This window comes from Ranitomeya imitator, chromosome 5 (assembly GCF_032444005.1).
Source record: "Ranitomeya imitator isolate aRanImi1 chromosome 5, aRanImi1.pri, whole genome shotgun sequence".
Lineage (NCBI taxonomy): Eukaryota > Metazoa > Chordata > Amphibia > Anura > Dendrobatidae > Ranitomeya > Ranitomeya imitator.
Window position 1 is genome coordinate 351,492,466 of NC_091286.1, and position 27,429 is coordinate 351,519,894.

Consider the following 27,429-nt stretch of genomic DNA (forward strand, 5'->3'; position numbering starts at 1 on the left):
TGTCCAGCACTCTGCCCCATCTCTGTCCAGCACTCTGCCCCATCTCTGTCCAGCACTCTGCCCCATCTCTGTCCAGCACTCTGCCCCATCTCTGTCCAGCACTCTGCCCCATCTCTGTCCAGCACCCTGCCCCATCTCTGTCCAGCACCCTGCCCCATCTCTGTCCAGCACCCTGCCCCATCTCTGTCCAGCACCCTGCCCCATCTCTGTCCAGCACTCTGCCCCATCGTGTCCAGCTTTACTGCCCCCGGCCCCCACCCTGTGTCCAGCTTTACTGCCCCCGGGCCCCCACCCTGTGTCCAGCTTTACTGCCCCCGGGCCCCCACCCTGTGTCCAGCTTTACTGCCCTGGCCCCCCCCCCCCGCATCGCCGCTCTCAAAAAAAAAAAAAAAAAAAAAGTTCTACTTACCTGCCGCGCTCCTCTCTCCACGCAGCTGCACCGTGCACTCGCCGGCGACTGACAATGACGTCAGACGCCGGCGACCTGCACGCTGCGGCTGGCGGCTGTTAACTATTGACGTGCGGGCGCGGGCCCGAACGTCAATAGCGTACAGCTGTAGCGCCGGCCGCCGCTAAGGGCCCAGTTCAGCCTGCGGCTGCCGATAGGGGCCCGGTGAGCAGGTAAGAGGGGGCCCGATGCGGGCCCCCTCTGCTCACCGGGCCCCATACGCCAGTCACGGCTGTAATGCCCTGATGGCGGCCCTGATAGGAAGATGGTGTCTGCATCCTGAGGGGTATAAACATAAGGAGGAATGACCTCGGGGAGATCAAAACATCCAACACCACGGAGACACCATCACGTGTTTCTCAACGCAGTGATCCAACGCAGTGATCCTTTTTGGATGCAGCCCTTCCCGTGGTTGTTCCTTGCCGGTGAAAGACCTGGCTATTTATTGCTTGCGTTGAGAAACACATGATGGTGTCTTTGCGGCTTTTCTACATGCATTTGCATCCTGAGGGGTGTCTCCGCCCACCCGCACTCACGATCGCTGTGATTGGCTGTTCAGTTCTGAGCAGCCAATCGCAGCTTCTCTCATTGTTTCAGGCAATCAGATTGCCTGAAACAGCGATGTACCAGCCTAGGATCGATTACCGATGTACTCAATCCTAGGCTGGTGCCTGGCAGCACCAGGCATCGGGGAAAAGTACTCAGACTGGCGCGATCAACAATCACATCAATCGTGCCAATCGCAGGGCACAGCCGCGGTGTTACCACGCTGTGCCCTGCCGTTGACCTACCTAGGATCAATGGCCTGGAGCTGCTGATTGGCGCGGTCAATGTAATCGTCGATTGCACCAATCACAGGGCACAGCTGCGCTTGCCTCCGTCCATCAGCGCCTGTCACATTATTGCAGGGCGCCGATGGGTTGGCATGACAACCCGGCGTCTGCATGAGACGCCTGTGGTTTTCATTGCAGAACTGCTATGAGCGCTGCCGGTGGTCGGCATTCAGCAGGTGAGCATTTTTGTTAGCTCAAGTGATCAGATAATAGCTTCTAGTCTCCCATGGAGACTATTGAAGAAAGTAAAAAGCAAAATCTAAAAGTTCAAATCACCCCTCTTTTGCCTCATTCAAAATAAAACAGTATTTTTTTTTTTAATAAACCTATTTGATATCGCCGCATTCAGAAACCCCTGATCTATCAAGATACAAAAAGAGTTAATCCGATTTGGTGAATTGCATAACAGGAAAAAATAAAAACGCCAGAATTCCTTATTATTTTTTTGGTCGCTGCAACCCTGCAATAAAATGCAATAAAGGGAGATCAAAACATTGTATGTATCACAAAATGGTGTCAATAAAAATATCAGCTCGGAGCACAAAAAATTAAGCCGTGACGCAGACTCCGAAAAATGGATACTCTACGGTCTGTCTCTGTGGATAGGTGGTAGATGGGTTGCCAAGTGAAAACAAGTTGTTTTTAGAGTTGATCACTCATCATTTAATGTAATACTTCTTCTACCCCAAGTTGTCTACTCTCTTTAGATGTACTGCACTATGAATTAATAGCAATTTCTTATTGTAGTATTTACATTTTCTGGGTGTTTGAGATTGTGCGATATGTTTCTGTCTTGCAGATCGAAGGACAGGGGCATGGAGCAGTATTTGACTGTAAGTGCTCTCCTGATGGACAGCATTTTGCCTGCACTGACTCTCATGGTCATCTTTTAATTTTTGGCTTTGGTTCAAGCAGCAAGTATGACAAGGTATAGTAAAAACAGAAAAATATATATATGTGACCAATGACTTTCTGGCAGTTTGGTAAAATATTGGCTGTTTGATATAGTAGTTCATACCCGAGGGATAGTGTTTTCCATGTGAGCATATACAGTACAGACCAAAAGTTTGGACACACCTCATTTAAAGATTTTTCTGTATTTTCGTACTATGAAAATTGTACATTCACACTGAAGGCATCAAAACTATGAATTAACATATGTGGAATTATATACATAATTTCAGTTGTTTCACACTTTTTGTTATGTCTTATATTCTAGGTTCTTCAAAGTAGCCACCTTTTGCTTTGATGACTGCTTTGCACACTTTTGGCATTCTCTTGATGAGCTTCAAGAGGTAGTCACCGGGAATTGTTTTCACTTCACAGGTGTGCCCTGTCAGGTTTAATAAGTGGGATTTCTTGCCTTATAAATGGGGTTGGGACCATCAGTTGTGTTGTACAGAAGTCTGGTAGATACACAGCTGATAGTCCTACTGAATAGACTGTTAGCTGCTTTTTTCTTGCCATAATACAAATTCTAAGTAAACAAAAATGAGTGGCCATCCTTGCTTTAAGAAATGAAGGTCAGTCAGTCCGAAAAATTTGGAAAACTTTGAAAGCGTCCCCAAGTGCAGTGGCAAAAACCATCAAGCGCTACAAAGAAACTTGCTCACATGAGGACCACCCCAGGAAAGGAAGAACAAGTGTCCCTTCTGCTTCTGAGGATAAGTTTATCCAAGTCACCAGCCTCAGAAATCGCAGGTTAACAGCAGCTCAGATTAAAGACCAGGTCAATGCCACACAGAGTTCTAGCAGCAGACACATCTCTACAACAACTGTTAAGAGGAGACTTTGTGCAGCTTGCCTTCATGGTAAAATAGCTGCTAGGAAACCACTGCTAAGGACAGGCAACAAGCAGAAGAGACTTGTTTGGGCTAAAGAACACAAGGAATGGACATTAGACCAGTGGAAATCTGTGCTTTGGTCTGATGAGTCCAAATTTGAGATCTTTGGTTCCAACCACCGTGTCTTTATGCAACGCAGAATAGGTGAACGGATGGGCTCTGCATGCCTGGTTCCCACCATGAAGCTTGGAGGAGGAGGTGTGATGGTGTGTGGGTGCTTTGCTGATGACACTGTTGGGGATTTACTCAAAATTGAAGGCATACTGAATCCGCATGGCTACCACAGCATCTTGCAGCGTCATGCTATTCCATCCGGTTTGCGTTTAGTTGGACCATCATTTATTATTCAACAGGACAATGACCCCAAACACACTTCCAGGCTGTGTAAGGGCTATTTGACCAAGAAGGAGAGTGATGGGGTGCTTCGCCAGATGAGCTTTTCTCCACAGTCACCAGACCTGAACCCAATCGAGATGGTTTGGGGTGAGCTGGACTGCAGAGTGAAGGCAAAAGGGCCAACAAGTGCTAAGCATCTCTGGGAACTCCTTCAAGATTGTTGGAAGACCATTTCCGGTGACTACCTCTTGAAGCTCATCAATAGAATGCCAAGAATGTGCAAAGCAGTCATCAAAGCAAAAGGTGGCTACTTTGAAGAACCTAGAATATTAGACATATTTTCAGTTGTTTCACACTTTTTTAAGTATATAATTCCATATGTGTTAATTCATAGTTTTGATGCCTTCAGTGTAAATTAACAATTTTCATAGTCATGAAAATACAGAAAAATCTTGAAATGAGAAGGTGTGTCCAAACTTTTGGTCTATACTGTAGCTCAGGCCAGAGATTTCGTAGTTAACGCTTCCATAGATGCGGCTAATTGCGCAGCGCAAGCGGCTGCAAACGCAATCTCCATCAGGAGGGCCTTATGGCTCCGTGATTGGCGAGCAGATTCTGCTTCTAAAAAGTCGCTGACTTCTTTACCTTATCAAGCTGGGAGTTTATTCGGGGAGAAACTAGACCAAATCATTTCTGACGCTACTGGAGGGAAGAGTAAATTTTTTCCCCAGCAAAAACCTGCCCGGCCTTTTCGGAATCAACAGCAGTTTCGATTCCGGTCCTTTCGTACCAACTTCAGTTGGTCCTCCTCTGGTTCGGGAAGGCGGGAAAAAAGAAATCCCCAGGCCTCATACAGACCAAACCGTTTCTGGAAACCCAGACCGAGACCTTCTGGCCCTAAGGCATCCTCATCTCTTAAACCTTTTACACAATGACTCGTCGACGTGTCTGGCAGACACCGACAGAGTAGGCGGATGCCTTCTTTCGTTCCGTCAAAATTGGCTCTCGGTCGTTCACGACGAGCAGGTCAGAGAGCTCGTGTCTTCTGGGTAGAAAATAGAGTTTTCTTCTATCCCCCCTCCGTGCTTCTTCCAGTCCCCCCCCCACACCCCAAGCAAGGGCGTCACATCTTCAGGCCATACAGACACTTCAAAGGGACGGTGTCATCATTCCGGTCCCTCGAGACCAAAGGTTACTCCAACCTAATCGTGGTCCCAAAGAAGGACGGGACCCTATGGCCCATACTGGACCTCAAACTGCTAAACAAGTTCGTACGGGTCTGACACTTTAGGATGGTCTCGCTCCGTTCCGTTGTCGCGTCCCTGGAAAAAGGAGAGTTTGTTGCATCCATAGACATCAAGGATGCTTATCTACATATTCAGATTTTTCCCTCTCATCAGCAGTTCCTGCGCTTCGCAGTCCAAGAGGAACACTTCCAGTTTGTGGCCTTGCCCTTCGGACTCGCCACTGCCCCCAGAGTCTTCACGAAGGTCATGGCGGCCGTCATGGCCATTCTTCACGTTTGGGGAATGGTAGTCCTTCCGTATCTAGACGACCTTTTAATCAAGGGTCCGTCCCATTTTGCCTGTGAGGAATCTGTAAGTATCACCGTGGATTCTCTCTTTCGCCTGGGTTGGAAAATCAACTTCGAGAAATCATCTCCAGTGCCGGCTCAGCAAATCTGCTTCCTGGTCATGATTTTGGACTCTTCCCGCGGGTTAGCCATTCTCTCTCCAGAGAAGGCCTTGTCCTTACAACAGGGAGCGCGCACGCTCTCCCGCCCAGTCCCTCACTCCATTCGCTTTGCTATGCGCATCCTCGGGAAAATGGTTGCGGCGATGGAAGATGTTCCGTTTGCGCAGTTCCATCTGCGTCCCTTACAACAGGCGCTGCTGTTAGCCTGGGACAGGAGTCCGTTTTCCCTCGACTGTAGTTTTTGCCTGTCCCCACAGGTCAGGCAGACCCTCAGGTGGTGGATGCAACAGTCCTCCCTGAACCAAGGGAAGTCCTTTCTCCCCATGCTCCGGTTAGTGGTGACCACCGATGCCAGCCTTTTGGGCTGGGGCGCAGTTTTCAATCACCACACGGCACAAGGTCGTTGGTCCACAACAGAGTCGCGTCTTCCATTCAATATCTTGGAGATTCGAGCAATCACACTTGCCTTACGCAACTTTCACCATCTTCTCACAGGCTATCCCATCAAAATCCAATCCGACAACGCCACAGCTGTGGCTGTGTGGAGAATTGGGAAGCGGACTTCATCAGTCGCCAAGGTCTTGCCTTGGGCGAGTGGTCCCTCCATCCGGAAGTCTTCCAGCAGATTTGTCTTCGCTGGGGGACGCCGGATGTGGATCTCATGGCCTCGAGGCTCAACAACCAGGTTCCCCAGTTCATCGTTTGATCCTGCGATCCTAGCGCCATCGGAGCAGATGCTCTGGTCCTATCGTGGCATCGGTTCCAGCTGCCATACATATTTCCGCCTCTTCCTCTACTTCCGAGAGTCATCAAGAAGATCAGGGCAGAGGGGAGACCGGTAATTCTCATCGCGCCGGGTTGGCCGCGCCGAGCATGGTACGTGGAACTCGTCCAAATGGTCGCCGACGTCCCCTGGCGGCTTCCAGATCGCGTGGATCTTCTCTCACAGGGCCCGATTTGCCACAAGAACTCAGGGGCCCTGTCTTTGACGGCGTGGCCGGTGAATGGGAATAAACATACTAGAAATAGGAGGAAACCAATATGGCTAAATATAGCTGTAAGGGGCGCAATAAGTGACAAAAAGAAAGCATTTAGAGAATTAAAGGAAGTTGGTAGTGATGAGGCATTAAATAAATACAGAAAATTAAATAAAGTCTGTAAAAAGCAAATCAAGGCAGAAAAGATTGAGACAGAGAGACTCATTGCCAGAGAGAGTAAAAATAATCCTAAAATATTCTTTAACTACGTAAATAGTAAGAAACTAAAAAATGATAGTGTTGGCCCCCTTAAAAATAGTCTGGGTGAAATGGTGGATGAGGATGAGGATGAGGAAAAAGCCAATATGCTAAATGACTTTTTTCATCAGTATTTACACAAGAAAATTCCATGGCAGACAAAATGACTAGTGATAAAAATTCCCCATTAAATGTCACCTGACAAATATCCGGACCCGGATGGGATACACCCCCGAGTACTGCAGGAACTAAGTACAGTTATTGATAGACCATTATTTTTAATCTTTAAAGACCCCATAATAACAGGGTCTGTACCACAGGACTGGCGTATAGCAAATGTGGTGCCAATATTCAAAAAGGGGACAAAAACTGAACTTGGTAATTATGGGCCAGTAAGCTTAACCTCTACTGTGGGTAAAATCCTGGAGGGTATTCTAAGGGAAGCTATACTGGAGTATCTGAAGAGGAATAACCTCATGACCCAGTATCAGCACGGGTTTACTAGGGACCGTTCATGTCAGACTAATCTGATCAGCTTCTATGAAGAGGTAAGTTCCAGACTGGACCAAGGTAACCCAGTGGACGTAGTGTATATGGACTTTATAAAAGCTTTTGATACGGTGCCACACAAAAGGTTGATACATAAAATGATAATAACGGGGATAGGGGAAAATATGTGTAAGTGGGTTAAGAGCTGGGTCAGGGATAGGAAACAAAGGGTGGTTATTAATGGAGCACACTCGGACTGGGTCGCGGTTAGCAGTGGGGTACCGCAGGGGTCAGTATTGGGCCCTCTTCTTTTTAACATATTTATTAATGACCTTTTAGGGGGCATTCAGAGCAGAATTTCAATAATTGCAGATGACGCTGAACTCTTCAGGGTAATCAATACAGAGGAGGACAATTTTATATTACAGGATGATTTATGTAAACTAGAAGCTTGGGCTGATAAATGGCAAATGAACTTTAATGGGGATAAATGTAAGGTCATGCACTTGGGGATAAGTAATAAGATGTATAACTATGCGCTTAATTCTAAAACTCTGGGCAAAACAGTCAATGAAAAAGACCTGGGTGGATGACAAACTCGTATTCAGTGGCCAGTGTCAGGCAGCTGCTACAAAGGCAAATAAAATAATGGGATGCATTAAATGAGGCATAGATGCTCATGAGGAGAACATAATTTTACCTCTATACAAGTCACTAGTTCCACCACATTTAGAATACTGTGCACAGTTCTGGTCTCCGGTGTATAAGAAAGACATAGCTGAACTAGAGCGGGTGCAGAGAAGAGCGACCAAGGTTATTAGAGGACTGGGGGGTCTGCAATACCAAGATAAGTTATTACACTTGGGGCTATTTAGTTTAGAAAAACGAAGACTATGGGGTGATCTTTTTTTAATGTATAAATATATGAGGGGACAGTACAAAGACCTTTCTGTTGATCTTTATAATCATAGACCTGAGACAGGGACAAGGGGGCATCCTCTACGTCTGGAGGAAAGAAGGTTTAAGCATAATAACAGACGCGGGTTCTTTACTGTAAGAGCAGTGAGACTATGGAACTCTCTGCCGTATGATGTTGTAATGAGTGATTCATTACTTAAATTTAAGAGGGGACTGGATACCTTTCTTGAAAAGTATAATGTTGCAGGGTATATATACTAGATTCCTTGATAGGGCGTTGATCCAGGGAACCAGTCTGATAGCTGTATGTGGAGTCGGGAAGGAATTTTTTTCCCCAAAGTGGAGCTTACTATTTGCCACATGGGTTTTTTTTGCCTTCCTCTGGATCAACATGTTAGGGCATGTTAGGTTAGGCTATGGGTTGAACTAGATGGACTTGAAGTCTTCCTTCAACCTTAATAACTATGTTACTGTGTATTCGCCCAAGCCGGATTCTCTCCAGTGGTTTCTTGTACCATGATCCGCGCTAGGAAACCCGTGTCATGCGCATTTATCATCGCACCTGGCGCATCTTCTTTTCATGGTGCAACGCCCATGGACGTTCTCTGGTATTTTCCATTCCGTCCATTCTGGAGTTTCTCCAATCAGGTTTAGAGTCAGTCCTTGCCCTAGGTTCACTCAAGGGACAAGTGTCCGCATTGTCTCTTCTATTCCAACGAAAGATCGCTTCAAGACTGCCCGTTAAGACGTTCATCCAAGGAGTCTCCCGGGTGGTCCCTGTGAGGGTGATCCCTCCCTATAGAATGCCCTTGGCTTCATGGGATCTTAACTTGGTTCTCGGAGTTCTTCAGGAGGCCCCTTTCGAACCATTGCAGGACATCTCTCACCCTCCTTTCATGGAAGGTGGTCTTTCTCGTGGCGATTACGTCAATCAGGAGAGTTTCTGAGTTGGCGGACCTCTCTTGCCGACCCCTTTTCTGATTTTTCACCCAGACAAGGTAGTCTTGAGAACCTCCCTCTTTCCTACCTAAAGTCGTCTCCTCCTTTCATCTAAATGAGAACATTGTCTTGCCGTCATTCTGTCCGGCACCAACCCATCGTATCGAGAAAGCTCTCCATAGTCTGGATGTGGTTGGAGCTCTTCGGCGGTACATATCTCACACGGCTCCCTTCCTTAAGTCGGATCTCCTGTTCGTGTTTCCGGAGGGACATAGGAAAGGTCTACTTGCCTCAAAGGCCACTCTAGCCAAGTGGATTCGCTCCACTATTCAGGATTCCTTCCGCGTCAGGAACACCTCTGTCCCAGCAGGGATTACGGCGTATTCGACTGGGTCGGTGCTTCTTGGGCCATTCGGCACCAGGCTTCAGCACAACAGCTTTGTAAAGCTGCGACTTGGTCCAGTCTGCATACCTTCACGAAGCACTATCACGTTCATACCCAGGCTTCGGCAGACACTGCCCTTGGCAGGAGTATTCTGCAGACAGCGGTACCTCAATAAGCCAGTGGTACATGGGGTTTTTAGCAGTGCAATGCTCTCCACCCAGGGACTGCTTTAGGACGTCCCATGGTCCTGTGTCCTCCAATGAGTCGTAGGAGAAAAGGAGATTTTTGTGTACTCACCGTAAAATCTTTTTCTCCGAGCCAATCATTGGGGGATACAGCGCCCACCCTGTTAGCCTATTGGCTGGTTGTTGTTGTTTGTTCCTCAGTTTTTGACATAGTTTACTTGTCTTGGTTTTTCTTATACTCCTACAGGCGCTTTACTACCGAACTGGGTCGTTACTGGCCAGTCAAGGGGTGTGTACTGCAGAGGAGGAGTTAATTCTTTGTGTTTACTTAGTGTCCTCCTAGTGGCAAGCAGCATAACACCCATGGTCCTGTGTCCCCCAATGATTGGCTTGGAGAAAAAGATTTTACGATAAGTACACAAAAATCTCCTTTTTTTTCTCCCCTAAAATAATAATAATAATGATAAAAAGCCTGGTCAAGTTTGGAATCTCCATAATGTCAGTGATGAAGAGAATCTTCATTGCCTGAACCTTCGTACATTCCTCACCCAATCGCCTCCAAATATATTCCTGAGCATCCCCAATCATCCAGAATTCAGTGCCTCAACACATCCTATTGTCTCCCACTTTTAGGATCTTCAAACGTAACCTGAAAACTCAGCTCTCAAAGGGAACCTGCCACCAGGTTTGCCCGATATATGACCATCAACTTTCATGCCTGATGTAAAACATTCTATAGTGCTGCATATAAGCCCCAACCTGACCTGTAAGAGAAGAAAAAGGGCTTTTATTATACTCCCCTACAGGGTGCTCTTTTCCGAGGGGGTGTCACCGGTCTTGGTCCAGCACCTCCCATCTTTTTTCGATGCCATAATTCTTCTTTATTGGTGTGGATGACGCGTCCATAAGTCATCCACACAGTCTCGTCGGCATCGCGCTCCTGCGTATGAGTACTTCTCTGCCCTGACTAGGGTAAAGTACTGCAGTGGGCATGCGCCGCGGTTCTTTGACCTTTCCCAGAGCCTGCACACTGCTGTACTTTGCTCTGCCCTCATCAGGGCAGAGAAGTGCGCCTGCGCAGGAGCGCAATGTTGGGGAGACTTTGTGGATGACGTAGGTGATGGTCTTATCTCATATGGGACAAACCTGGTGACAGGTCTGCTTAAAGTAAAGTCTACAGCCTCCAAATCTCCCGCTGCCACATCACTACCACCGCAGTTGCTACAACCCCCTGACCTACTATCCCATTCCCATTGCCATGTAGATTGTAAGCGACTGAGGGCTTGGTCCTCTCCCCCTCTGTACCTGTCTGACACTTAAATTATTGTAATTTATATATATACTTTGTATGTACACCCTTTTCACATATGCAGCACCATGAAATCAACGGTCCTTGAAAAATGTGTGTTTATATAAATTGATATAGATGTATTGAATTATTTTTTAAGACTGTATGCAGTACTCTGTTACAATTTTCACCTTATCTTTTATTCTGTTTTTCAGATAGCTGACCAAATGTATTTTCACAGTGATTATCGGCCTCTTATTCGTGATGCAAACAATTATGTCCTGGATGAACAAACACAGCAGGCGCCACATCTTATGCCACCACCCTTTTTGGTAGATGTTGATGGTAATCCACACCCAGCCAGATACCAACGTCTTGTTCCTGGTCGTGAAAATTGCAGGGACGAGCAACTTATCCCTCAAATGGGCGTTACTTCATCAGGTATGTTCAAAAGCAAAGTCCTACAAATGGAGAAATTGCAGCAAGTGTACCGCTATGTACCTAATACTTTACCAACATATTATATTATTTTTACGTAGTCTGTCATTTGTTGATGAAAAACCTTCTTTGGGCTCAGATATATACTTTAAGACGGCCAAATATTATAAGTTTGTTTATGGTACACAGTGAATGTGGCATCTTAAAAGCTATGTCTGCCTTTTTTTTTTTCTTTTTCCAATGAATGTAAAAGTTAAAAAAGAAAAAAATTAAAATGGGATGTAATTAAAAAAACAAAATCCTACACGCAATCCTGGTACGACATCACAGAAACACAGTACAGTGGTATCTTGCAGTCATGCTCGCTTATATTCCTCTCTTATTTCTTCTAACCTACCAGATGTGTCAACATAGACAAATTAAGGGAGATGTGGCTGCGGTTTAGACCATGCAGGGATGGATTGTTGTCAGCTAAGGCTACTTTCACACTTGCGTTTTCTGCTGTCTGTCGTTATGCAGCAAAATGATGTATCGACGGACGACAAGAAAACAGGGAAAAGAGAAAGAGATTGAGATTTTTCCCGGACTTGAAAATCCTTCCGGGCATGCTCAGAGGGGAAAAACGTGATACATCGGTGGATTCCGGTGTGTGACGGTCAGCGACGGATCCTGTGTCCATAGGCTTCCATTATAGCCGACGACGGGCAGCACAAGATGCGTCGCTGACCGATTTTCCGACGTGCACAAAAAACCTTCCTCTGAACGTTTTCTCTCCACGACCGACCGCTATTTTACGACGGATCCAGTGTACGACAGACGCGACAGATAGCAATCCGTCGCTAATACAAGTCTATGGGAAAATGCAGGATCCTGCATTCTCAAAAAGCAACGGATTGTGACGGATTAAAAAAAAAACGCAAGTGTGAAAGTAGCCTAACACAGTCTATATTGTAAATGAAAAAACTTGACTCTTTTAATGTCTATTGCAAAGTTACTTCAGTTTAAATACATTGTGGCAATTCTTACAGGGGAAAAGATCTACTTGTTTGTTTGGAGGATCCCCCAAAAATAGTCTGATCCCATTGTAAGTGACACAGATACAAAATATAAGTATCTCCACATTCCTGACTGGATGAGATCCCTGTGTGTGCGCGCCTACACTCAGTAACTTTCATCTGAAGCCATTTCTTTCCAGTATGTTATGGAGGTTGCCTCCCTTGGAAATAGGAACAAGGTCTCTCAACCTCCGTTCTCCATTTGGAGCCCAATAAACGAAAAAACAGCCGCACTCTGTCAGGATGTCTTGCAAAAGGTGATGTATTTATTCACATGTGTTGACACAAATATATATACACACAGCAGGATCAGATAAATGAAGTCACGTTTCGACCCTGTTCCGGGTCTTTCTCAAACTACGTTTTAGGTAGTAGACAAAGTGACGTGTGGTCCCTTTAAGGGCTCCTCTTAGAGTAATGCTGGAGTATCCTGCATCTTAAAGGGTGTGTCACACTACCTAGCTCTCTCCGCACCCCACACTGCCCTGCTCTCAGCAATACGATCATTTTTCCAGCTTGGCTGTGTTTCCTCTATTGATTTGCTTTATTATTTTGCCTATTTCACTTTGTCTACTACCTAAAACGCAGTTTGAGAAAGACCCGGAACAGGGTCGAAACGTGACTTCATTTATCTGATCCTGCTGTGTGTATATATATTTGTGTCAACACATGTGAATAAATACATCACCTTTTGCAAGACATATCCTGAGAGAGTGCGGTTGTTTTTTCGTTTATTGGAGTACTTTGAGTTTTCCCAAGTACAGCCTACACCACCCAGTAAGCTGAGTGCGCTCCTTTCCTTAAATATACTCCATTTGGAGCCTGCATATTATTTAAGTGTTAGAACATTACTTTTATTTGCATAATGATCTTGTCCTGTTCTTGGTTTACTATGATCATAGGTCTGAACCAAGTTCTCAGTCAGCAGACCAGTAATGAAGTGAGTCCTTTGGATAGCCTGATCCAGCGACTACAGCAGGAACAAGACCAGCGAATAAATGCTGAAACTGGCAATGTCAGCAACCGTTCAGCCAGAGGTAACTGTAATAAGATTATTTTTTATATATACAGACATACAGTTGCTTAAAACTTTCCAAAGAGTGTTATATCTAGCACATCAGATTTCATGCCATAAATTCAATAATGGAAGTCGGATGTCAAAGTGCAAAGAGGAGAACCACAAATCACATAGGATAAGGTCCCTATTGACATGTTTCAAAGCGCACTGCTTCTTATTCATAAATACTTCTTATTGTAACTTGTTTCAGAGTAAGAAGCAATGTGCTTCGAAATGCATCAACAGGGAGCTTCTCCAATGGGATTTGTGGTTTGCTTCTTAGACCTATTTTTTACAACTTATTTCTATTATTGATTTTATGGAAAAAGAAGGGTTTTACTTCTGACAGGCTGGATCTGTCTCACTTTGGAATGTGCTATATACTGTGGATTTGCCATCCCATGCACCTGACAGAACAGGTGAGTTGATGGATTAGTTCACAATTACTTGAAACTAATGCACCATAAAGTATGATATAGGCAATTTTTCAGATAAGCATAGTTATGGTGCACTGCTATTAGGAATTTAAGTCCTGGACGCACTGTGGGTCTGAGGACCCAAAATGACTGAGTCCTCCGGACCTGTGAAACTGTCAGCTTGGCTCTTAAGATCCGTCATGACTTGACTTGAATCTTTAATACGGGCTCACAAATGCGCCCTCAATTAGCTTGCTTAAAACTAGCCATAATTATAGTTAAGCAGGTTTGCTATTATTGTATGCAGTCTTTTAGATGTTTGTATACAGTAAAATATTAATCAGTTTGACTGTGTATAGTAAATGTTTTGGATGCTTAACTTCCAGGTGGGGAAAGCTCAACCGTTGTACCGAGGACACTTCCAGGGCCCTTGGGAAGGTTTTCTGGAAGAGTCCTTTGGACTTAAAAAAAAAAAAATTAAAATTTCTGATTTTGTGCACAAATAGACTTAAAAGGGTTGTCCCGGGGCTCTCGTGCGTGTATGACATGTGGTGCCCTGTGCCCAATCAGCGCTGGCGTTGCTGTCTCCGCTTTCGAACGAATTGAACATGAAGAGGAAGTCAGGGCTGTGGCTTTCTATCTGATTTCATGTTCAATGCGTTAAAGGCGAGGATAGTAATGCCAGCACTGATTGGGCACCAGGCTCACGTGACTTAACGGCACAAGAGCCCCCGGACTGTGAGTGCAGACAACGCTGGAACGAATCTGACGACATGGGAGGGTGAGTATAGGCTTTTTTATTTTATCTGGGCCCAAACTTTAGATCAAGAAGGGGTTGTCCTAGTAGTGGACAACCACTTTGATTGCAGTCTGTCAGGAAGTACTGTCACATTCTGACTGTAATTTTGTACTTTAAAGCTTCGGTGAGTTCCACTTCTGAAGTTCATTCTCCACCAAATATTGGCTTACGGCGCAGTGGTCAAATTGAGGGTGTTCGACAGATGCATAGCAATGCACCAAGAAGTGAAATAGCCACTGAACGTGACCTCGTAGCTTGGAGTCGTAGAGTAGTGGTCCCAGAGCTTCCTCCTGCTGTAGCCAGGTAAATACTTGTGGTATGAATTAAAGGGGTTGTCTGTTCCTAATTCACATTATATTATTGTGCTTCTGATGGTGGTAAAAACATAACCAAAAAAATTAAGCCAGATTCATCAAAGCTTTAACTCCAGAGTTCTAGAATAAAAAGCTATGAAAAGTCTCTACATTTTTAGTGCAGCTTCGAGTTGTGCTAAAATTTGAGATCTAATTCTTGTCCAGCTCTGATGAAATTGGTGGAGCTGGGACAGGGGCATGGTGACCGCTGCTTATCAAATTTATGACGTGTCGTCGTTCGCTACACTAATCTTGCTTAAGCAGGTACTAGAGTAAGATTTGTGGTGAGGCGGACACAACTTCACATCTCTCCTGATTCATTAAGATGTGTGCGTCTCTTAAAGTATCAAGAGCCTGAAATTCCACTTCACCCTCTTTACTGCTACCAGCATTTCCGATCGGTCCTCGAGTTGGGTGTGGGGGAATGTTATGCATGCATATGTATGTGTAGATTTATGTCTACTACCGTATGATCAGCATAAATGAGTACACCACGATTTGTTAGAAAACCTTTAGTTTCCTTTCAGAATCGACATTTTCTATAGTATACTATGCTACAAAATACTCCCCACAAATGTGGGACATTAATTGTAAACAAGATTTATTTTGCACACCCACAAAAGTAATTTTTCTAACACTGTTGCAAAAATGAGTATCCTCTCATGCAGCGTCTGTCACCATGGATCTAGGATGTCTTCACTGGATGGTGATGCAAGAAATTGTAGTAATTTCCTGCAACTGGCATTGAGTGCAGCCCCAGCCTCGTGACGTCTTGTTTGAGACTCCTCTCAAACAAAACGAAATAAAGCGAATTACAAAAGTGGTTATGTTGTAAAGATATTTAGGCATTTTAAGACTACCCCTTTAAGAAATCTCCCTCTTTAAATGTTTATATATTAGACTAGTGTTGAATGTATATTGTCTGTATGTTTTTTTTTTTTTTTTTTTTTTTTTTAATGATTTTTGACATAAAGCACTACTCCCATCAAAGTTTTTATCCTCTCAATTAGGGTTGAGCGAAACGGATCGGCCAATTTCATAAGTCGCCGACTTTCGGCAAAGTCGGGTTTCATGAAACACGACCCGATCCCAGTGTGGGATCGGCCATGCGGTACGCGATCTTCGCGCCAAAGTCGCGTTTCATATGACGCGTTCAGCGCCATTTCTCAGCCAATGAAGGTGGACGCAGAGTGTGGGCAGCGTGATGACATAGGTCTCAGTCCTCACCATCTTAGAGAACGGCATTACAGTGATTGGCTTGCTTTCTGCGGCGTCACAGGGGCTATAAAGGGGCGTGCTCGCTGACCGCCATCTTACTTCTGCCGATCTGAGCATAGGGAGAGGTTGCTGTAGCTTCATCTGAAGCAGGGATATTGTTAGGAAGGGAAGATTAACCCCCAAACAGCTTGTTCTGTAGCGATTTCCACTGTCCAACACCACCTTTTCTTTGCAGGGACAGTGGAGGCTAGATTTCTGTGCATTAGCTCTGTAGCTTATAAGGCTCCCTGATAGCTGCATTGCTGTTGTACACCGCTGTGCAAACCAACTGCTTTTTTCAAAGCAAAAATCCTGTTGCTCCTTCTTTTCTGCACAGTTCTCTTGTTTCTTTGTCCACACTCTTGTGTGCAGCAGTCCTTTTTATTGCTGCCATACTTGTCCTTTGATCATTGTAGGGAGATTGAAATTCTACTACAGCCCTTGTATTTTTTGATATATCTGCCAACCACTTTCTGCCACTCAAACTGTGTAGTGTAATACAGTGGGCCTGATTTTTCCTGCATTCTCCCACACCTAAAAAAGGGAGATTTATATTGCCACTGAGTGCATTTGCGTCAGTCCTGTTTGTGGCATATCTGTCATCCATTTTCTGCCACTCAAACTGTGTAGTGTAATACAGTGGGCCTGATTTTTCCTGCATTCTCCCACACCTAAAAAAGGGAGATTTATATTGCCACTGAGTGCATTTGCGTCAGTCCTGTTTGTGGCATATCTGTCATCCACTTTCTGCCACTCAAACTGTGTAGTGTAATACAGTGGGCCAGATTTTCCCAGCAGTCTCACACACCTATAAAGGGAGATTTAAACTCACAACAAGTTTACGTACACCTTCTAACTGGTTTTACAGTACCATATAACGTTTGTTAGTTTGGTTACATTTTTCCAAGAATGAGGAAGTCTGGTGGAAGAGGTCGTGGCCGTGGGCGGTCATTGCCAGCTGGTAATGATGGTAGTGGTGGTGGAGCATCAGGTGGTTGTGCGAAAAGCAATATAGCACCTAAGTCTCGAGTTGTTGAGCCAATGTCATCGTCTGGCTACACAAGGCCTCGAACGCTCCCTTTTCTGGGAGTAGGAAAACCGCTTTTAAAGCCGGAGCAGCAGGAACAAGTTTTGCTTTCCTTGCTGACTCTGCCTCTAGCTCTTTTGCCTCCTCTTCGGAAAGTGCAAAATTTAAAAGCAGTGCGTCGTCAGTGGATGCTCCCGGTCAGGAACAAGTCGCTTCCTTCTGTCCTTCACCCAGAACAACAGAGAAGGATGCGTCAGGCGACACAACAGGTTACTCCATGGAGCCCTTTACACATACCGTGCCTGGGTTAGAAATGGAAATTGTTAACAGGCCATGCCCATTACAAGATGAATCGGACATGGAGTGCACATTTCCACAGCCACAGCTAGATTATTATGCTGTTCCATTGACTCATCACAACATTGCCCTCGCAGTGTACTGAGCCAGAATCTGACCCTGATGAGACTATGGTGCCCCGTCCCGAAGGCTATAGCACCGGCTTACACGGTGACACAGAGGAAGGTGCACAGGACATAGAAGAGGAGGTGATAGATGACCCAGTTGTTGACCCCGATTGGCAGCCATTGGGGGAACAGGGAACCGCCAGCAGTAGCTCTGAAGCAGAGGAGGAGGAGCCGCAGCAGGCATCAACATCGCAACAGCTTTCATCTGGCAGGCCCGTATCTGGCCAAAAACGTGTCAAAACCAAAAACAGTTGTAGGACAGCGTGGCCATCCAGTTAAAGTAGCTCAGTGTGCAATGCCTGAAAAGGTATTCGATAGTAGGAAGAGTGCCGTCTGGCAATTTTTTAACCAAGATCCGAATGATCAGTGATAAGTCATCTGTAAGAAATGCTCAAGGACCTTTAGCAGAGATCAGAATGTGAAAAATCTAAATACAACTTGCATGCGTAGACATTTAACCACCATGCACTTGCAAGCCTGGACTAACTACCAAACGTCCCGTAACGTTGTTGCACCCGCTCACAATGAAGTTAGTCAGCAACGCTACATTCCTTCCCTCACTGTAAGCACACCGTTTACCACACCACCTGCAGCAAATGTGGAGGTATCGTCGCAAGGCCAAAGCAGTCAGGGAATCACCAGGTTCTTGGTAGGAAACGCTGTATGTAGGCCAACAGCAAGAATACCATCACCAACCCTCTCTGTCTGCCATGTCCACCACCACCCCCGCTAGTTCCACCATATGCAGCTCTCCAGTCCAGCTCACCCTACAAGAGACTCTCGTTATGAAAAGGAAGTACTCATCCTCTCATCCACGTACACAGGGTTTGAACGCCAACATTGCTAGACTAATCTCGTTAGAGATGATGCCCTACTGGTTAGTTGAAAGCGAAGCTTTCAAAGCCCTGATGGACTACGCAGTACCACGCTACGACCAACCCAGTCGACACTTCATTGCGAGAAAAGCCATCCCAGCCCTCCACCAGCATGTCAAAGACCGCATTGTCCATGCACTCTGGCAATCTGTCAGTAGAAAGGTGCACCTCACAACAGATGCATGGACCAGTAGGCATGGCCAGGGACGTTACGTGTCCATCACGGCACACTGGATTAGTGTGGTGGATGCAGGGTCCACAGGGGACAGCCAGATTGGGACAGTTCTGCCTAGCCCACGGTCTAGGAAACAGTTGTCTGTAGGCGTTCGCCACCCCTCCTCCTCCTCCTCGTCCTCCAGCAGAAGCGATAGCTCGTCCACAGACCGCAGTCACACGACCACTCCATCCGCAGCTGCCAGTGTTGCACACGAGGTGTCCCATTATGGAACAGCTAGTGGTAAGCTTCAGCAGGCTGTGTTGGAAATTAAGTGTTTGGGTGACAGCAGACACACCGTGGAAGTTCTGTTCGAGTTCTTGCAGCAAGAAACTCAGTCATGGCTGGGCAGTGTACATCTTAAGGCAGGCAATGTAGTCAGTGATAACGGAAGGAATTTTATGGCTGCCATAGCCCTTTCAGAACTGAAACACATTCCTTGCCTGGCTCACACCTTGAACCTGGTGGTGCAGTGCTTCCTGAAAAGTTATCCGGGGTTACCCAACCTGCTCCTGAAGGTGTGAAGACTTTGCTCGCACATCCGCTGTTTGCCCGTACACTCCTGCCGTATGCAGAACCATTAAGCGATCGTTGAAGCTTCCCCAGCACCGCCTAATAATCGACGTTGCAACAAGGTGGAACTCCACACTGCACATGCTTCAGAGGCTGTGCGAACAGAGGCGTGCTGTTATGTATTTGTGGGAGGATACACATACACGGGCAGGCAGTTGGATGGCAGACATGGAGTTGTCAGGTGTGCAGTGGTTGAAGCTACAAGACCTGTGTCAATTCCTTCAGTGTTTTGAGGAATGCACCCGCCTGGTAAGTGCAGACGATGCCATCATAAGTATGAGCATCCCCCTAATGCGTCTGCTGATGCAAAGTTTGACGCACACAAAGGAGCAGGCGTCTGCAGCCGAGGACGAGGGAAGCCTTGATGACAGTCAGCCATTGTCTGCTCAGGGAAGTCTCCTGGATGAGGTGGCGGACGAAGAGGAGGATGATGGGGATGAATATTTTTTGGAGGAGGCAGCTTCTCAGGGGGCAATAGAAACTGGTGGCGTTGCAAGGTTAGGTACAAGGTTTTTGAGGGAGACAAGTGATGTTGATTTGCCAGAAAGTGCTCCTCAACCCAGCACAAGCAGTGAATTGACACCTGGAACATTGGCCCACATGGCGGATTATGCCTTGCGTATCCTAAAAAGGGACCCCCGCATTATCAAAATGATGACTGATGACGATTACTGGTTGGCCTGCCTCCTGGATCCACGCTATAAAGGGAAATTGCAAAATATCATGCCACATGAGAACCTTGAGCAAATATTGGCTACCAAACAAGCAACTCTTGTAGACCGTTTGGTTCAGGCATTCCCAGCACACAGCGGCGGTGATGGTTCTCACACGAGCTGCAGGGGGCAACATGGCAGAGGTGTTAAAGGTGCACAAATCAGAAGTGGCGTTGTACAGAGGGGTTTTATGACCAGGTTGTGGAGTGATTTCGCAATGACCGCAGACACGACAGGTACTCCAGCATCAATTCAAAGTGACAGGAGACAACATTTGTCCAGTATGGTTACTAACTATTTTTCCTCCCTTATCTATGTTCTCCCTCACAAGTCATTCCCCTTTGATTACTGGGCATCCAAAATAGACACCTGGCCTGAATTGGCAGAATATGCATTGCAGGAGCTTGCTTGCCCAGCAGCTAGTGTGCTATCAGAAAGAGTATTCCGTGCTGCTGGTTCAATATTGACCGAAAAAAGGACTCGTCTGGCTACCCAAAATGTTGATGATCTAACCTTCATTAAAATGAACCAATCATGGATTTCTAATTATTTTGCCCCACCTTTCCCGGCTGACACCTAGCTTTCCAGTAAAAATGTCTTGCTTTTGGACTGGTCTTACTGACTCTTCCAATTTCTCCATTTGCAGCTGCTGTATGTCCAGCATACGCCATTTTTACACCTCCCTACAATACAGCTGTCCTCCTCTTAAAAAAGCTGAACTTCAATTGTCAGATTTCCAGCCTATCGGAATTTGAAAACTGCATTGGGGCTACAAGTTTGGTTGGGGCCTACAAACTGTGTCTGCCGCTCCTAGGTGTTCTCCTGCTTTACTTGCCTTAGCTTCAATCTTCAGGCTTTCATTAAGTAGTTTTAATATTAAACTGCATTTGGCCTACTAGTTTGGTTGGGGCCTACTAACGGTGTCTGCCGCTCCTTGCTGTTCTCCACTGAACAAAGCAGTGCTGCCTGTTTACTACTGTTACCAATTTTGAACTGCATTTAGCCTACTTACTGATTTGGGCCTACTCACTGTGTCAGCCTCTCATTACAGTTGTCCTCCACTGAACAAAGCAATGCCGCCTGGTTAGTCCTGTTACCAATTTTTAAATGCATTTAGCCCACTTTATTATTTTGGCCTATATCTGTGTTTCCTCCTCATCCTGCCGATTGCCCAGCCAGTGCTAGATGAGTCTGCTGGTACATTGACCCACACCACTACATTCCCCTTGCACGCTACACAGCCAGAATGTGACCCTGCTGAAAGTCAGGTTCCCCTTCCCGCATACTATACCACCTTACACGGGGACAAAGAGGAAGGTGCAGCTGAAGGTGAAGGTTCCTTCAACAGGTGGTGGTGGGGGGCATACTCTTTGGCGACGTCACTGGCACAGGGCCCCTCATAGTACGCAAAAGTGTCGCTGCCGGTGGGAGGTGCCCCCACCGTGCAAACACACCGCCGTACTTTGAGGGGCCCTGTGCCAGTGCCAATGCGAACGAGTGGGCCCCCCCTGCTTGCTCAGGATCACAGCACTTGCAAAGTTGAAATACTTACCTCTCCCTGCTCCAGTGACGTGACGTGACGTCCACGTTTCCTGGGCCCACTAAAAACTTGAACCAGCCATACCCCCCACAACTTTAGCCAAATTACCCCCAATTTCCAATGCCTAACTATTATTATAAGGTAAATTAAGATTGACAAGCTTCAGTAACAAGAATGGATGTTTTTGCCATTAAAATGGGCACTGTAGGTGTTTTCCTGGCCTCCATCCACTGCCAACTATGCTTCCCCATTGACTTGCATTGGGTTTCGTGTTTCGGTCGATCCCCGACTTTTTGCGATAATCGGCCGATTTCACTCGACTCGACTTTTGAGATAGTTGGGTTTCGCGAAACCCGACTCGATCCAAAAAAAGTAAAAGTCGCTCATCCCTACTCTCAATAGATTGCAAACATATTATATAGCACTGTGTACTTACAATTGCTCATTTTGCCTTTCTACCCAGCTAATTCTTCTGTTTTCTCTGCTCCATGTAGAAACAGGAAATGTCTTTTACCTGCAGAAATCATTCCCCTCTTCAACTCCTGACTAGAAATGAGCGAATTTGATCGGGTCCCCGCTTATCCTGCAAGCTATAGCGCTTACCGAATAAGCTGCAAAGGGAACCCGGATATCTGGATCGCGCCGGCCGATCATCCGTTCAGCTCCGCAGCTGCAGGTGTCGCAGTTGTGTGACAGTCACAGAGCCTGTGTGTTGGGCTCTCTATGCATGTGTTCCCTCTGTAGCTTATTCGGTAAGCGCTGTAGCCTGCTGAATAAGCAGGGACCCGATTAGTTCATCTCAGCACGGTGGCGCAGTGGTTAGCACAGCAGCCTTGCAGCGCTGGGGTCCTGGGTTCTAATCCCACCTTGGACAACATCTGCAAAGAGTTTGTATGTTCTCTCCGTGTTTGCGTGGGTTTCCTCCGGGCCCTCCGGTTTCCTCCCACATTCCAAAGACATACTGATAGGGAATTTAGATTGTGAGCCCCATCGGGGACAGCGATGATGTGTGCAAACTGTAAAGCGCTGCGTAATATGTTAGCGCTATATAAAAATAAAGATTATTATAAAATAAAGATTATTACTCCTGACCCAGGTACTCCCCTTACCCCCTGACATTGACTTTTGCTGTGACTGATGCTCGAACATAGAAAATTGACCTCCCATTCCTACATAGAGCTTAGAAGCATTCATCTAGTCAGTTTTTAATCACATCATGTCATAAATCTAAAGGAGAAGAGAATTAGCTGGGTAGAAAGGCAAAATGAGTAATTGTACGTGCACAGTGCTATATAATATAATGGCTGCAATATATTAAGAGGATAAAATGTTAGATGGGAGTGCTGCTGTAAATATGTATCCGTTCAATGCAAAACTAGCTGGGAGAATTACATTGATAATTTGTTTATTATGTCCTTAGCAAACAGGAGGAATGGAGAACAGCAAAAGGAGAGGAGGAAATACATCTTTACAAAGCAGAAGAGAAAAGGAGATCTCTTTCAAACCACACTGCCCGAGAAAATAAAGCTGTCTCTTGCACAAAGGTGAGTTACTCCAGACTTTTAAGAGAGCACAAAGTAATAGATCGGAGGCGCACTTTGGTATTGTATGTTCTCTTTAGTAGGTGACTATCTTTTCATTTTTCAAATGGCTTTTTGCAGCACATGACCCGCCAACAAGTCCTGAGGAGTAGAAATGTATTCTATTTGAGATGTGACATCTATATATCATCTGCAGGTGCTACAAATGTAGCATTTATTTGCATATAGGACACAAAATACACTGCTCAAAAAAATAAAGGGTACACTAAAATCCCAATCCTAGATATCACTGAATGAAACATTCCAGTTGTAAATCTTAATTCATTATATAGTGGAATGTGTTGAGAGCAATAAAACCTAAAAATGATCAACGTAAATCACAACTAATATCCCACAGAGGTCTGGAGTCGTGAATGATGCTCAAAATCAAAGTGGAAAATGAAGTTACAGGCTGATCCAAGTTCAGTGGAATGCCTCAAGACAAGGAAATGATGTTCAGTAGTGTGTGTAGCCTCCATGTGCCTGTATGCCCTCCCTACAATGCCTGGGCATGCTCCTGATGAGGCCGCAGATGGTATCTTGAGAGATCTCCTCGAAGACCTGGACTAAAGCATCTGCCAACTCCTGGACAGTCTGTGGTGCAACATGACGTTGGTGGATTGTGCGAGACATGATGTCCCAGATGTGTTAAATCAGATTCAGGTCTGGGGGATGGGCGGGCCAGTCCATAGCTTCAATGCCTTCATCTTGCAGGAATTGCTGACACGCTCCAGCCACATGAGGTCTGGCATTGTCCTGCATTAGGAGGAACCCAGGGCTAACCGCACCAGCATATGGTCTCACAAGGGGTCTGAGGATCTCCTCTCGGTACCTAATGACAGTCAGGCTACCTCTGGCGAGCACATGGAGGGCTGTGCGGCCCTTCAAATAAAAAAAGGCCACCCCACACCATTACTGACCCACTGTGAAACCGGTCATGCTGAAGGATGTTGCAGGCAGCAGATCGCTCTCCACCACTCTCCATCGTCTCCAGACTCTCACGTCTGTCTCATGTGCTCAGTGTGAACTTTCTTTCACCCTGTGCTCTTCACAGATGCCAGTGGCGAATTTGCCAATCCTAGTGTTCTGTGGCAAATGCCTAGTATCCTGCACGGTGTTGGGCTGTGAGCACAACCCCCATCTGTGGACGTCGGGCACTCAGGCCGTCCTCATGGAGTCGGTTTCTAACCGTTTGTGCAGACATATGCACATTTGTGGCCTGTTGGAGGTCATTTTGCTGGGCTATGGCAGTGCTCCTCCTATTCCTCCTTGCACAAAGGCTGCGGTAGCGGTTCTGCTGCTGCTTTGTTGCGTTCCTACTGCCCCCTCCATGTCTCCTGGTGTACTGGCCTGTCTCCTGGTAGTGCCTCCAGCCTCTGGACACTACGCTGACACACAGCAAACCTTCTTGCCACAACTCGCATTGATGTGCCATCCTGGATGAGCTGCACTACCTGAGCCACTTGTGTGAGTTGTAGAGTCTGTGTCATGCTACCACGAGTGTGAAAGCACGACCAACATACAAAAGTGACCAAAACATCAGCCAGAAAGCATTGGTACTGAGATGTGGTCTGTGGTCCCCACCTGTAGAACCACTCCTTTATTGAGTGTGTCTTGATAATTGCCAATAATTTCCATCTGTTGTCTATTCCATTTGCACAACAGCATGTGAAATTGATTGTCAAACAGTGTTGCTTCCTAAGTGGACAGTTTCATTTCACAGAAGTTTGATTTACTTGGAGTTATATTCTGCGGTTTAAGTGTTCCCTTTATTTTTTTGAGCAGTGTAAATCCTGTGGCAATATACATGCAGTATTTTCATTATTGAGGGATACGATGAAATACTTGACTGTACACCACTTGAATAAATAGCAGTCAAATCACCTGCCTATCCTTGTTTCATTTTCAATGCATATTGTATTCGCTGAATTTGTAATTGGTTACAATAAAATGGCAATACCTCCTACCTTCTACAAATATGTACTAAACACCGTTTATTTAAAAATAAATAGCTATGAAAATAATGTATCCTGGCATGCTGCAATGTGTTATGCTGTGGTTTCATTCAAGTCGGGTATATACCTCACATCGGTCTCCATTGCTTACTGCCAGGGAGGCTGAACCTCGCATGTATCTGCTAGATTTGCAAAAAGTTGGTGGTGACGTTGCTCTTGCAATTAATGTTACGCATGCTCACGGGAGAGAAATGATTAGTGGATCGATAATTCTTGACTAGTCACCTGATAATTTGTATGTCCCTGGCTAAATTAAAATAATTATTTTTAGGAAAAAGTAATCAGAATGAAACGACGAAAAGGGACTTGTTTACACCAATATAAAGGGTAGAATAGAGACAGGGCAGTTTTAGGGACATGGGGATGCTGTCAGGTTCCCATTAAACTCCATATTATAAATGGGAATGTACAAAAGCTGCAGTGAAATAATCTGTAGGGCACCTGCCTGTTCAGTATTATGTACGGTAATGTTTCTCACACACCACTTTCTATTGGGTTGTTTTAATTAGCTGCAGAACCATTCTCATGAGCTGTTATTGGAACCTGGAGATGCAAGAAGGCAGCAACAAGCCGGCCAGCACAACTATCGAACAAGGGCAACTTTAGAAGACCAAGCTGGGCCTTCAGAAGATCTAGAAAATGAAAATGGCTCATCAGATGTAAGATTTCAGTAGATCAGTGGATGCTCTAATACATTTTGTACCATGCAATTACTTAACCCTCATGAGTGGTTCTCTGCTGTTCGGAGTATGGTACGGACTTTCTGTACTGTCTACTATAGGACATTTATACAATCCCGGATTAGGCTATGTAAATACAATCTGTTAGCCCAAATCTGCATAATCCAGTGGTGACAGGCAGAAAAATGTCTGTTGTATAAGGGTGGAGACAATACACTTGAAAAGATCACAACTTGCAGAATTCAAACTGCTGATTTCTCACACTAGTCATTTGTGATTTTATTTTTTTTTCAAACTAGGAAGCAGACGTTGAAAGTGAGGCTGTGGCAGCAAGTGCAGCAACATCTGAAGATGAAGACAAGCCTAACTGGAATAGTGATGACAGTAGTTCAAGGTAACGGAATCTTAGGATTTAAACGCAGCGCTTCTGTTTTGCCAACATCCTGTGATATTTGAAGGAAAAGGTTTTTTTTTTTTTTTTAAGTATTGTAAATTTGTGTTGCCTTGAGTTTTAAACTAAGTAATTTGGGAGTAGGTTGAGTCCAGATGTAAACGTTTTCTCGGTGTTTTTTTTTTTTACCCGCTTTTGGGGGGGGACAAAATTTACATAGCCACCGATTTAAAGGGAATCTGTCAGCAGGTTTTTGCTATGTGGTCAATGAGCACCATACTATAGGGGCAAAAACACTTATTCCTGCAATGTATTGCTTAAAATGCTGTTTTTACAAATTCACTGGCTAGATCTGCAACCCAAAAAAAAGGTAATTCTGAGGTTTTGAATTTTTTTTTCTCGTCACACCATTTAGCCGTTAATTATTTTTTTTTGTATTGTTAGATCAGGCTATTCTGTACTTGGCAGTACCAAATATGTGCATTTTAAAAAAAATTGTTTTATTTGGGGCGAAAGTGGGGTAATTGGAACTTTTGCAACCTTTTAAAATATTTTTAAAGGGCCGAGTGCCGGAGCCCGCACCAAACAGGGGGAGTCCGACATTGGTGTACTATTACGTCAGATGTCTGAAAGTGGTTAAAGTGTCACAGGTCAGGTTTCCGAAATGTATCCTGTTCAATAAAGTCAAAATTAACTCTGTCACTAAGCGGTTAAATAAAAAATGAACCTATACATGTTTGGTGTCTGCAAAGTCATAATCACAATGGCAGGTCAGTTTTAGTGAGCATGGGGGGGAAAAACAAACAAAAAATAATTGTGGAATTGCACTTTTTCTTTGCAATGTAAACTTGGATTTCTTTTCCAGTTTTCCAGTGCATTATATGGTAAAATCAATGTCCAAAAGTAGAACTCGTCTCGCATAAAACAAGCCCTTACATGGCCATATTGACAGAAAAATATAATCGTTATAGCTCTGGGAAGAAGGGGAGCTAAAAACGAAAAATGGCCCGGTGGTGAAAGGGTTAAAGGGAATCTGTCAGTAGGATTAACCCTCCAAAGCTGTCTGTGTGGGCATATAGGTCATAGAAAGATGAGTAAAATGATACCTTAATATCTGAGGTCTTATACCAGATAAATCCACAATTTTCTGATATGCAAGTGAGCTTTTCTATACCTACAGCTCAAGAGCTTATTTTAAATAAAAGGGGCAGTTACCAGAAGAAAACCTTTTAAAGAAGTTTCCGAACCCATAAACTAGATGGTGGCCCGATTCTAACGCATCGGGTATTCTAGAATATGCATGTCCACATAGTATATTGCCCAGCTGCGTAGTATATTGCCCAGCTGCGTAGTATATTGCCCAGCTGCGTAGTATATTGCCCAGCTG

The 27,429-nt window shown here is 45.3% G+C and overlaps 1 protein-coding gene across 2 annotated transcripts in view; it reads left to right on the forward strand.

Moving 5' to 3' along the window:
• The window catches only part of PHIP (pleckstrin homology domain interacting protein), a 298,049-nt gene that overhangs the window by 160,191 nt on the left and 110,429 nt on the right, over positions 1-27,429 (forward strand). For both annotated transcript variants that reach the window (XM_069726464.1, XM_069726465.1), the window contains exons 16-22: positions 2,081-2,209; positions 10,811-11,036; positions 12,991-13,125; positions 14,480-14,663; positions 22,797-22,920; positions 25,481-25,630; positions 25,951-26,045. In XM_069726464.1, coding sequence (XP_069582565.1) covers positions 2,081-2,209; positions 10,811-11,036; positions 12,991-13,125; positions 14,480-14,663; positions 22,797-22,920; positions 25,481-25,630; positions 25,951-26,045 — 1,043 coding nt within the window. The remainder of the gene's footprint in view (positions 1-2,080; positions 2,210-10,810; positions 11,037-12,990; positions 13,126-14,479; positions 14,664-22,796; positions 22,921-25,480; positions 25,631-25,950; positions 26,046-27,429) is intronic.